An 11788-nucleotide genomic window follows, 5' to 3' on the forward strand; every position below is an offset into this window, starting at 1 on the left:
CCCAACTCGAGCCTTTTGTTAATCACAATGCTCTACATTTGTATAGAGCTTATAACTTTCTTCTCTTAGGGATTTAGGGTCTATTGTGTCAGTGGCGCTTACACTCTGCCTGGGAGGTTTGGGAAGGGCTCATTATCCTCCTTGGCGGCTGAGAGAGGCAGGCACAGAGGAGGGGTGGGGGGAACCGAGCCACATCCAAGTCCCGGCTCACCCACTCTCTGGTTGTGTGACATTTGGGAAGTGGCTTGACCTCTCTGAGCTTCCCAGCTCATAGGATTAGTGTAGAAATGTAAGGAATTTAGCAAAGTGCTTGTGTAGTGAAGAGTGGCTAATTGATCCAGAAGCTTCCCAGGGTGCAAAGAGAACCACATGGGCCTGGTCCTTGCTGTTCAGGGCTTTTACCACAGAAGTTTAGGGTGCTGTGTGGGTCGGGGGGCATCTGGCTGCCTTCTCGCTGCCCCTCTTCCCTATATGCAAAGCAAGAGCTCAGCTTTAAGCACCTTTCAGATATTCAAAGTTGGCCACTTTGGGGAAGGATTCCGCACAATAGTACTGGAGCTTGGCCCTGGTGAGTGAGGACACCGTCACGTCACGCTTTTAAGTGACCTGATTTATGAAATTAACACAGGTACATTACCTGAAGCGAGGATCCCCACCACCCCACCCCCACCCCCCAAGAGCACACAGACCACAAGAGTGCGCGGCTGGGCAAGGCTTTGGAGAGGTGCACTGTGGGAGGCAGGGGACAGGGGGGCCAAGCCCTTGTCCTGGCTGTCCCGATAGGAACAGGGCCCAATGCCCGAGAGACTCCGAGCAGAGGTACAGGGTGTGGACTCGGGACGGGAGATCAAATCCCAGCTCTGCCCTATGGCCGTGTGACTTGGGGCGCGAGCCTCAGTTTCTTCATCTGCAATATGGGCACATGCCACTGCCTTCAGGTCGCTCTCCTGAGAAGCAGAGTTAATGCGCTTCAGGCTCCTGGCACTTGGCAGGTGTCCAAGAAATGCCAAGAAGGGAACCACTCACCTCGAGAGAGCTGCCCAGAGAGGGAACTCAAGTCGGGGGGCGGGGAGGACAGTGGCCAAGAAGGAGGGCTCTCTGGCCTCCAGCTCTCTCATGTTGCAAGTGGAGAAACTGAGGCTCAGGCAGGGGAATAGGGTCCGAGTTCAGGGTCTCTTCTGCTGTGGGAAGCCCCGGACCTCCTGGGTCCTTGTCCAAGCATCTCCATCAGGACTGACCATCTCCGGGGGCCCAGTTCTAGCCACTTTGTGTTCTCATTAAGTTCTCCTGGCAACGTTCAGCAGTGCCATTCCCACTGCATAGCAAAGGAAACTGCCCTCCGAGAGAGGTAGGGGGCCAAGGGTCTCATAGTTTGGGAGGAGACCAGATTTGAACCCATGTCTGTCAGACTCCAGGGTCCTTCCTTCTGCAGAGACCCGAAAGCAAGATTTGGGGCCGGAAGACTTGGCTGTGTATTTCCCAGCTTCCCGGCCAAAGGAATCACAACTCGTGTGATAGAAGAGATCAGGGATTGATCTGTCGGCTTCAGGTTCAGCTAGATCCAGGTGCTCAGTCAGGGCTCTCCGTCTCTCAGCACCCTTCTCCCCCACGTTGGCCTCCCCCTCACAAAGGTTCTCTTCAAGCTGCAGCAGAGATGGCCCGGGCAGCTCCAGGGATCTCTCTTGCTGAGCAGGGAACACCCAAGTCCCAGAATTCAGTCTTATTGGCTGACGTGGGTCACATGTCCTCCCTGAACCAGTCACTGTGGCCGGCAGGAGGAAATGTTCTGATTGTCCAGACGGGAGTCGTTTCCTCCCTCCTAGAGCCTGGGGCAGTGGGGGCAGTGGGTGTCTACCCCTCCTGGCACCCCAGACAGAAAGTGTATGCGCCTGGGGGTCCCCAGAGGAGAAGAAGGGGTGGAGGGAGACGGGTGCCAGCAAAACCACAGCAAAAGCGGCCGTTGTCCTTCTAATCCCATCCACCCAGCCAGGCCCCGGCCACCAGCACAGCGCAGGGGTGTTTACTTAAGGCAGAGGGCTGGTGTTTACAAGGTACAGGAAACGCAGTTTCCTTTGTGGGGGCAGAATGTGCAAGCCGACGTTTGTGGGCATCGCGGAGGCTGAGGCCCCCCGTCGGCCTCCCCCCCACCCCCTGGGCCTCCCCAACGTCTGTCCAACAGCTTTGCTGATGGGGCCTTTCTGCCGCTGGCCCTTGTTCGATCAGCCAGCACCACTTGGGAACTCTCAGGGCCCCGGCAAGAGGGACAACAATGCTTCCCAGCTATGCTAGGGGTGCAGGGGCTCCGAAAAAGAGAGAGTGGTCCCTGCTCTCCCCCACCCTCCACCTCCCCCCCACAGCCGGGCTGAGCCAGGGACGCTAGAGTCCATCAGAAGACACGGCCATCAAGCCCAGGAAAACCTGCTTCCGGTGGGGGTGTAACGCGCCCCACCCCCCCGAGCCATCAGGTCAGAAAAGACCCGTTTAAAAACCAGCAAACACCGTTTCTAAAACTTTGGGGGAACCGCACAGGGCTTGTGAGATTTTTCACTTAAAATCTCAAGGAAGCCGTCTGAACAGCCGTGCATACAGATGTAACAGAAGGAAATGGCTGCATTATCTTCGAGCTGATGGAGACCGGGCGTTGTGTCTGGTTTTCACAAGCAGAAACCGTTGAGAATGTTTTCGCAAACACTTGGAGAATATGGGCAGGTTGATCCTGGAACACAGTGGCCCATGGCAGGGGTTTCAACACACACAGGGATGATCTCCGGTGTGGACATCCACTACTCATCCACAGCGGGGTCTCAGTCCTGCCTTGCATACCTCCAGTGATGAGGAACTCATTACCAGCCAAGGCTGCTCCATCCGTATTGCAGCCGCTCTAACTGCTAGGAGGGCCTGCGTGGAGAATTGCACTGTGTTTTCTGGGAGCTCCCACCCCTGCGATCACAGCCCACCCAGAACAGGTCTCTGCCCTCGAGAGCCGAGTCTGCCATCTCACCTTGAGTCTCTCCTTGGGCCAAGCCTTTTGACATTGGCAGTTGATCCTTAACTCCCTGGTGGCTCCTCTGTGTCCCCCTAACCAGGGTACACCTGGAAGTCTTTGTCACTGCAGCTAAGCCGGGGGGGTGGGGCTCTCCCGTCGTGGATGTTGCCCAAGGAGGCCCTGACCCTGACTGTTCTGCCCCAGTGTGTATCTGTATGTGTCTGAGTGAGTGTGTGTGTGTGTGTGTGTGTGTGTGTGTGCACGCACGCGCATGTGCGCACGGGACATAAGATCCCAGCTGAGTGTCCTTGGATGTAACGCCTTCAGGAAGGAGTCTCTGACTCCTTCGTCTGACCCATGAGAGCAGCTCTGGGCGGTTGGGTGAAGGCCGTGGCTATACTCCTACCTCCCCTTCACTTTCCCCTGGACTTAAGGCAGGGAGGGGCTCCGAGTCCATTTCCTGGGGGTCAGCATCAGTCTCGCCATTTTTGCTGATGAGGACCAGCAGCTCAGAGAGGTTAAGGAACATGCCCAGAGTCACACAGCCATAACTAAGCTGAGATTCTAACCCAGGCGGCCTGACACCAAAGCCAGTGTCCACTGGCTCCTATTCTGTGCTGCCGGCTGGAATTCCATCGAGGGGGCTCGGGCGGGGGATGGGGCCCATCATCCTCCTGGCCAGTAAGGAGTCGCCAACCTGCTTTGGGCCAGGGCCATGGGGGAGGCCGCCACAGGGCCCCTCTGAGGTGCTGCCCCCGCTGCCTCTGTCCCACCTGCCGAGGGGGGTGGCCTGATGTGCAGCTGAGGCTCGCGCCAGCGGCCTGGGGGAGGGGAAGCAGGGAGGGTTTCGAGGCCACACAGGCCCGGTGGGGACCCAAGCCCTGGACTGGGACAGACATCACAGCCAGGTCTTTCCTTCCCTTCTCCGGGGACAGAACCTCTTCGACAGCATCAAGAGCGAGCCCTTCTCCATCCCTGAGGATGATGGCAATGACCTCACTCATACCTTCTTCAACCCCGACCGCGAGGGCTGGCTGCTCAAACTGGGTGAGGCGCACACTCAGGCACACGCGGCACACACATGACACACACACACACACACATATTGACATATGGCCTCAGGGGTGGAGTCGGGCAACCCCAGGTCTCTTGACCCCCAGGGCGGCCGGCTGCCCGCCCCAGCCCTCCATCAGTCTGTCAGTCTGTCCTGGGAGTGAAGGGGACAGCGGGGGAGGGGAGTGAGGAAGGGCGAATGAGAGGCCGACAGGACCATATCCCTTCGATTGCAATCTTTCTTCCTGGGGCTTCTGAGGAAGCGCAGCCCAGAGAAGTTAGGGTCCCTGTCTGAGGCTACACAGCCAACAAAGTGGCAGCTTTGGGTGGGCAGAGGGTTGGGCGTCCCTGAAGGATGTGGGAGGCAGTGGGCAGGATGTGGCTCTGGGGAGCTTCCCTTCAGCATGCCTGGGGGGCAGGGAGGACTCCCGCCCGCAGAGAGGAGCCGGGGCGGGTGCAGGCACACTGCAGGGACAGTGGCGTCCTGAGCCAGGTAAGAACAGACGCCTCGTGGTGGAACAGAGACCTCGGCTGGGGGTGCCCGTCCCCGCCCCCATCTCTGCGTGAGCACATGCCAGGCTGCCCGTCTGCAGGCCACTCGGTCCTTTCTGGCCCCGCTGGCCATTCTTAGCCCCGAGGAGGCTCTGAGTCACAAACCCGAGCTCCTCAGCGCGCGCACCAGTGGCCAGGCTCCTCAGCCTCCATTTCCCCAGCTGCAAAATGGGGATCACAGGGAGGGTTAAATGTGTAGCAAGATGGCCGAGCACTTAGGATCTGGAAGACGGGACACCGGGTTCAAGTCTCAGCTCTGCTGCAGAACCTTGAGCAGACAACTTAGCCTCCCTCTGCCTTGGTCTCTGCATCTGTAAAATGGGGTTACTGATGGGCCCTTCCTCATAGGTAGTTCTGGGGGTTAATAAGCAAATATTTTCTAGAAGCGTCGAGAACCTTGCCTGGCAAAGGAAAGATGGAATGCTCAGCTCGGTGCCGGGTGGGCAGGGAGCAGGCCAAGGGACGAAAGGAGGGGGAAAGGGTGGCAAAACCAGCCNGTTCCCAGGGCCTTGTCCCAGGCGAGCCTCAAACGCCAGGGCAAGCAGCTCAGGGCAAGCCTGGGGGTGAGTGGCGCCCCCGTGAGGAAGTGATGGATCTGGGGGGAAAGTGTGGTGGGCGGGGTGGGGGTGGGGGTTTGGAAGGCTGGAGGGGAGGGGACAGAACAGAGGAATGCACTCAAGGCACCGCTCTTAGCTCTTAGCGGAAGGAAGGAAGCGCCTGTGGCCCAGGGCCAAGTCCGACTCTGCTGTTGGCCTCTTGCAGGCGGTCGCGTAAAGACGTGGAAACGGCGCTGGTTTATCCTGACCGACAACTGTCTCTACTACTTCGAGTTCACCACTGTGAGCAGGGGTGTCCCGGGCCCGGCCCCGCCCCCCCATTCCAACCAACAGAGCTTGGGGCCCCTCATTCAGCCCTCCTCGAACCTATTTCACGGTGGAGTGGTGGGGGGGGGAAGGGGGACGGACAACCGGGCTGCAAAGAGGAGGAGGGGCAAGGCCAAGGTCAGCTTACAGTCTGGCCTCCTAACCCCCAGCCCATGCTCTCCACCGGCCGCTCCCTCCCCCCTCCGGGGCTGGACAGAGTCTGGGAAGATAGGTGCACTCCTCTTTGGGTTTAGGGAGCCCCACAAGTTCACTCCCTGCCCTGGGTCCCAAGGCTTCCTTTGCTGACCTTGGCTTTCCCTCCCATAGGACAAGGAGCCACGGGGAATCATACCCCTTGAGAACCTCTCAGTGCAGAAGGTGGACGACCCCAAGAAACCAGTAGGTGTCGTGCAGGGGGCAGGGGTTCCGGAGACCTGAGCGGCTGGGGGATTTCTGAAATGGGGTGTGGGGAGAGGGCGGCTGGGCTGGGCACTCCAGGAAGCCCTCTGCGGGGCTCAGGGTAGCCTCCGTCTCCCTCCCGAGTCTGTAGATCCTGGGGGCCGGGTCAATGGCAGCAAAAGGGCACGGTCTCGTCTCTCAGAGCCTGCCTCTGACGCCGGCTGATGACCTTGAACAAGTCTCTGTGCCTTTTCTGAGCCTCAGTTTCCTCAGCTGCCCACTGGCGGTTTTAGGGGAAATGGTGGGTTTAAGTCACTCCTGGCACCTAGTAAGTTCTCAATGTAAGGAGGAAGTGCTCCTGCCCCTTCTCCTGGCACAGGAAGCAGCCCCAGGGCGGGCGTGTCTTGCTGCTCCTCTGAGCCCCACATGTCTAGTCCTTGAAGAACCCCCAGGAAAGCCTAAGCCCGACTGCCCTCTCCTCCCACCCCTGCCCCGCCCTCACCCGGCCACCTCCCCACAGTTCTGCCTGGAGCTTTACAACCCCAGTTGCCGCGGCCAGAAGATCAAGGCCTGCAAGACCGATGGCGAGGGCAAGGTGGTCGAGGGCAAGCACGAGTCTTACCGAATCTCCGCCTCCAGCGCGGAGGAGCGTGACCAATGGATCCAGGCCATTAGGTAATGGGGAGGGGCGGGGGGCTGGGCCTCCCATCCCTTCCCAAAGCCCCCTGCTCCTCCCCGAGCCTCGTCTGTACAAGGGGGAAAATCCAGAATCTCACCTCTCGTTTCCGACTTGCCAATCCCTTCCGCCCACAGTCTGCAAACACCTCCTCCGTGTGTTGGGCACGGTGCCAGGCCCCGGGGCTCAGGGAAGGGAAGCCCCAACCTCATGGGCTGGTGGGAGGAGCCTGTGAGTCCTTGCATGGAAAGCTCTGGGCCCATCGCCTGGCACGGAGCAGGTGTTCTTGACCGACACTCTCATTGGCATCAGGATCCAAAGGGGCCCTGGAAAGAGCGGGTGGAGGGGGAGGGAAGGCCTTTCTAGGTAGAAGGAGCCATACTGGCCTGGCGCAAGGGTCTGGCCCTACAGGGACCCGCCAGTGGGACCCCAGGCCACAGCCGATGGGGAGACACATCAGCCAGAGGAAGACATGGGAGCGGTCACTGGGCCAGGGGCCGTGTCCCAGGGACTCACGGGGCCTTTCCCCTCAAGGCTTGGCAGCAGTCCCGTGAAGCTGCCAGGCAAGACCTGCTCTTGGCTCCATTTCACAGATGAGGACGTGAGGCCCTGACGGGGGAGGGGCTCCCCCGGCCACACTGCCCATGGGGCGCAGAGCCAGACCATTAAGCAGGCCACCTGCCTCCCCCTGGGCTCTTTGCACCTCATTCGGGGGCCTGAAGAGGGGTCCAGAGACCTTCCCAAGGCTGTAGCTCTCGGCTTCACCCTCTCCCGCCCTGCCCATGGGACTCTGGGTCAGGCCAGCACAGCTGACCCACTGTAGCTTGGTCCTTCGTGGGCTCATGTGGCCTTTCTCCTGCGGCAGGGCTGGCTGTCCCCTCCCTGGGAGACCCACGCCCCTGTTAGCAGCCCTGGGAGCCGAGGCCCCCTTGGGAGCCAGCCCCGCCCTCCGATCTTGTCACCTGCTCTCATTTCAGAGCCAGCATCACCCGAGTCCCCTTCTACGACCTGGTCTCTGCTCGGAAGAAGAAGATTGCCAACAAGCACTGAGCTTCCCGGGAGGTGGTGCCAGGGGCCCCTGTGACCTGCGGTACCTAGAGACATACCTCCCACCCTTTCCTGGCCCACAGACACCCCCCCCGGCCCCCACTACTTTGAACTAACAGGAGTTGGGGGGCGCAGGGCTCAGTAGGGTGGGTGGAAAATTGGAGGGCTCAGGGGTGGCACGGACGCCCCCAGTCCCTGCCAAGAAATGCCCGCGGCCCTCCGCCCCAAGTCCCTGCAGCAAGGAACGAGGAAAGCGGCCAAAGAGAAACCAGCCCCAGAACCCCCCACCCTGTCCCCGGCGTGGGCCTCCATTTCCTCTTCTGTTAAACATCGCCTGTACTCTGAAAGGCTGTGGGCCCTGAGGGAGGAGGGGCAGTACCGCTCCTGAGTGCTCCCTGCCCTCGGCAAGGGCAGCCTCTCTTCCTCCTGCCCAGGGGGGGTTCTCAGCCAGCCCCTCCCCTGTCTTCAGCTGTGGCTTGGCCGTCCCTGCCAGAGGGACACGCACACCGCCCAGGACCGCTGGAAGGCGCCAGGAGCACCCGACGGGGAGCCCAGCACCCTCANGCTTTGTACCATCTGCCAAGTCTTCTGGTTCTTAGAAAACCGCAGCGTTTGGATAGAAACACGTTGCCCCCTCCTGTCTCTGTGCACCCCCCACCAGCCCCAGCAATGGCAAGAACCTGGAGGGGGCGGAGCCTAGCGGGGCACAAACTCCGCCTTCCTCCTCCCGGACTCTAGGACTTCCTCCCTTGGGTAGAAGAACCAGACTGTACTGTATCGGCCCCAGGAGCTCCTGGCCGGAGAGGTCTGTGCTTGCAGACTGAGCATGAGGGGCTCCGACTGAAGGCTATTGGGAGGCCAAGAGCAGAGTGCGCTCCGATCTCAAGGACGTCCATTTTGGAAGAGGGGCAAGTGGGACTCCCCAAGAACGTGGCAGAGGGCATCCCAGGCAGGACTATTCAAGTAAGGCTGGTGGTACAGCCAAGAAGCCCAAGAAGAGAGAGCTTTGTGGACTGCGGTTACCAGGAGGGCTGCCTGGAGGCAGCGCCCATGTCAGTGAGTGACGTAGAAGCTTGTGGCAGAGTCTCAGCTGCCTCCTCCCCACTGGACCACTGACCAGGGGTCCTGGGGTGGTAAAGGGCTGTCCCGGCCGGGTCCCAGCACCAGCAAGAGTCGAACTGACTTCCCAGCACACAGGCAGAGAGCTCTGCCTCCGGGGAGGGCCCAGCCTGGAGGAGGAGTCCTGGAACAGCTCCTTCTCAGAAGCCCGACTCACCCCCTCGCCCAAGCCCCCGGGGGAGTCCCCTGGAGGGAAGTTCCCTGGCAGGAAAGCAGGAGAGGGAGGTGCCTCCGCCCCACTGCCAGCCTGAGTGGGCGAGCCAGAGCTAGGTGGATTCCCCAGGGGAGGGGGGCAGTCTCTCCTCCCCCCACCCCCTGGGACGTGGGCACACCTTTCATGGAGTCAGGATAGGCAAGCTGCCTTGTAAGTGTCACCACTCCCCGATCCTCGTTTCTGGAGGTGTGCAAGTGCCTGCTAATGAGGTGCTCCCAGAGTGGGTGTGGATTAGGCCTCTGCAGGGGGTCTTGGAGAACATTTGAGGACTTCCACAGACCCCATGTGGGCCTGGGAGCTGAATGCCACCTCTGCCACCCCATGGGGCTCCTGAAGGGACAGCCGGCGGTCATGGGAGGAGCACTGGGCCGAGGGTCGTGGGCTCCCAGGTCCTCTCCCGCCACCGGCATAGCCTGGCTGTGTGGCCTTAGTCCACCCGTTTCCCTCTCTGGTCCCCAGCACCCCCCCCCCCACCATCACTGAGAGGGAAGAAGCGGTGACTTTCCAGGCGCGAGTGGCCGTTCTGGGAATCACTCAGAGGAGAGAATAAAACTCATGACACACTCCGTGAGTGGGGTCTGTCCTCCCTGGGATCACATGTGCTGCCTTTGACCACACCCAGGCCCTTCCCCCTCATCCCTTTCCCAGCTGGAGGCGGGAGGGCCAGACAGAGAAGAGTGGACAGATGTCCCCAGAGGCTGGATTTGTGACAGGGGTCCCTCAGAGCAGGCGCAGGGGTGAAAAGGCTCTGCGAAGGCCCAGAAAAGGTAAAAGAACTTCCCCAAAGGTAGCGTTGTCCGAAGAGAGAATAAGCAGCCACCTCGGGAGATAGGCAATGAGCCTGTGTCTGGACGGACGCACGTACAGGCTGAAACCACGAGTCACTTGGGGTGTCCGGATCTTGAATTCGGGAACCTTCATGTATTTGTACTTCCCACAATATTTATTAAGTAGCTCCAGGGCTCCAGTCACTGGGCGGGGCAGACTAGCCCATATGGGCTTACGATCTGTCGATCCTGAATTCTAGGATGCGAGGCAGCCCTCTCTGGAGGTGAAGCGCCAGCCCCCACCCGAACCCAGCCCCCTGCGCGAAATTCCACCATCTAGTTGCTCCTGGAAGACTCAGTGCTGAACCGATCAGTTTGTGTGGCACACGCCCCTGCCACGTACCAGGCTCCTTGCTCAGAACCAGGCATCCAAAGATAATGGCGATAGAGCTGTGGCCCTCAAAATGCNAGGGGAGGGCTGGGCTGGGCTGAGGAGCTGTGCCTGAGTGTCTGTTAGCAGCCCCATCGGGAAAAGGACACACGCCTGAGGTGCTTTGCAGTGAGGCCACCTCATGTCCACCGTCCCGTCCTCGCCCCTCCCCAACCAAACACACCCTGACTGTGAACCCGTGACAGTCACTGCTCAGTGCCTGGCACACAGGAAGTGCATAATGATTCTTGGTTAGATGCAAATCAGGCTAAGATTTGCCAAGGCCGTCTGGGCCTCAGCATAGCCGGCGGAGATGCGTGGAGGCTTGGGGTCCGGGTGCTGCTCTGGGTGGGGGGATTGGCCGGAGGGCGGGGCCACATCGCAATCCAGGAAGGACTCTGACTTCCCCGCCCAGGATCCTCCCTGGCTGGCCTCTGCCCACCTCCCCGCCGTTCCGCCACTACTCGCTGTGGCCAGCAGGCGGCTCCCACCACACATGAATGAGAGGCTCCAGGACGGAGCCAGACTGATGGACGGCGGCCGCAGGCACGGGAACTCTGTCTGGAGAAGAGCCTTGGCCTGGGCATCCCGGAAGGGGAAGCAGCTGGTCAGCTAGGATCTGCAGGCTCTGGCAGCCCAAGAGACACCCACAGGCACAGGGGAGCTCAGGTCCGTGCCCTCTGCATGCTGGGCACAGTGGACCCCGTGCTTGGCCCAGGAGTCTGATACCCTGGCTCTCCCACTCTCTGGCTGTGGGACCCTGACCTAGTGGCCTAGCACCTCTAGATGTGATCTTCCTCCCTGACGGGCTGGGCCAAGTGCGTTCGATGACACATACGTTTAATGAGGACTTCCCTGTGCAAGGAGGCCTCAGACATGGGCACAGAAGCAGCCCCCGCCCCGGAATGGATTGAGACTGTTGGGGAGGGGAGGGGGGAGAAGAGAAGGTGCCACAAAAGCCACTCACTGTGAAGGGTCACAGGGAGGCAGGAGTGAGAGCCGCCCAGAGGGGTTTGGTTCAAAGCTTAACTCTACCCTGTGTCTTCAGCAAGTTTCCTAAGCTCTCTGAGCCTCAGACTTCCCGTCTATAAAAAGGGAATGATTTCATAGAAGCAAGATACTTAGAACAGTGTTGGGTACCTACTCAGCTATGTTAAGTGTGATCATTACTATTTATTATTATTATTGTTGTTGTTGTTGTTACAAGGCAGCCCATGCACGTGCTTTCATGGTACAGAACGGGCTGGGGCCATTGGAGGAGGACAGATTCATGGGAGCAAGAGGGTTGAAGATCTGGAAGGCTTCTTGGAAGAGGTGCCTGTGAAAGATAAGCTAAGTGGAGGCCTGGCTTTTCCAGCCAGTGGAGCCAGGAGGAGCCAGGACAAGGATGCATGACCGACTGGGTACTTCTGGGACTCTCTTGGGCCCCAGACCCAAACCCCAGAGGGGCCAAGTGGATACAAGGTTGAGGGAGGCTGGGCCCAGGCAGAGGCTGAGCCGTGGGGACAATGCCATAATCCCTGAGTCTCTGAGACCCCAGTGGCCCTTGTCATGAGACTCTGACTGGGGATCCAGTGCCATGGCTGCCGGACAGAGCCTGTCACAGAATGAGGGACGACGGGCTTAGCGCCGGATGCCCTGGGATGGAGGAAGAAAGAGCAAGGGCGGGGGGGGGGGGGCCC

At 60.0% G+C, this 11788-nt stretch overlaps 1 protein-coding gene across 1 annotated transcript in view; it reads left to right on the forward strand.

Moving 5' to 3' along the window:
• Window positions 1–8130, forward strand: part of CYTH4 (cytohesin 4) — a 28382-nt gene extending 20252 nt beyond the window's left edge. Inside the window, exons 9-13 of the mRNA XM_077762078.1 lie at window positions 3922–4033; window positions 5354–5430; window positions 5782–5853; window positions 6374–6528; window positions 7507–8130. Coding sequence (XP_077618204.1) covers window positions 3922–4033; window positions 5354–5430; window positions 5782–5853; window positions 6374–6528; window positions 7507–7579 — 489 coding nt within the window. The 3' untranslated portion in view covers window positions 7580–8130. The remainder of the gene's footprint in view (window positions 1–3921; window positions 4034–5353; window positions 5431–5781; window positions 5854–6373; window positions 6529–7506) is intronic.
• Window positions 8131–11788: the final 3658 nt, after the last annotated feature.

The sequence above is a fragment of the Crocuta crocuta genome, unplaced genomic scaffold (assembly GCF_008692635.1).
Source record: "Crocuta crocuta isolate KB4526 unplaced genomic scaffold, BGI_CrCroc_1.0 scaffold193, whole genome shotgun sequence".
Lineage (NCBI taxonomy): Eukaryota > Metazoa > Chordata > Mammalia > Carnivora > Hyaenidae > Crocuta > Crocuta crocuta.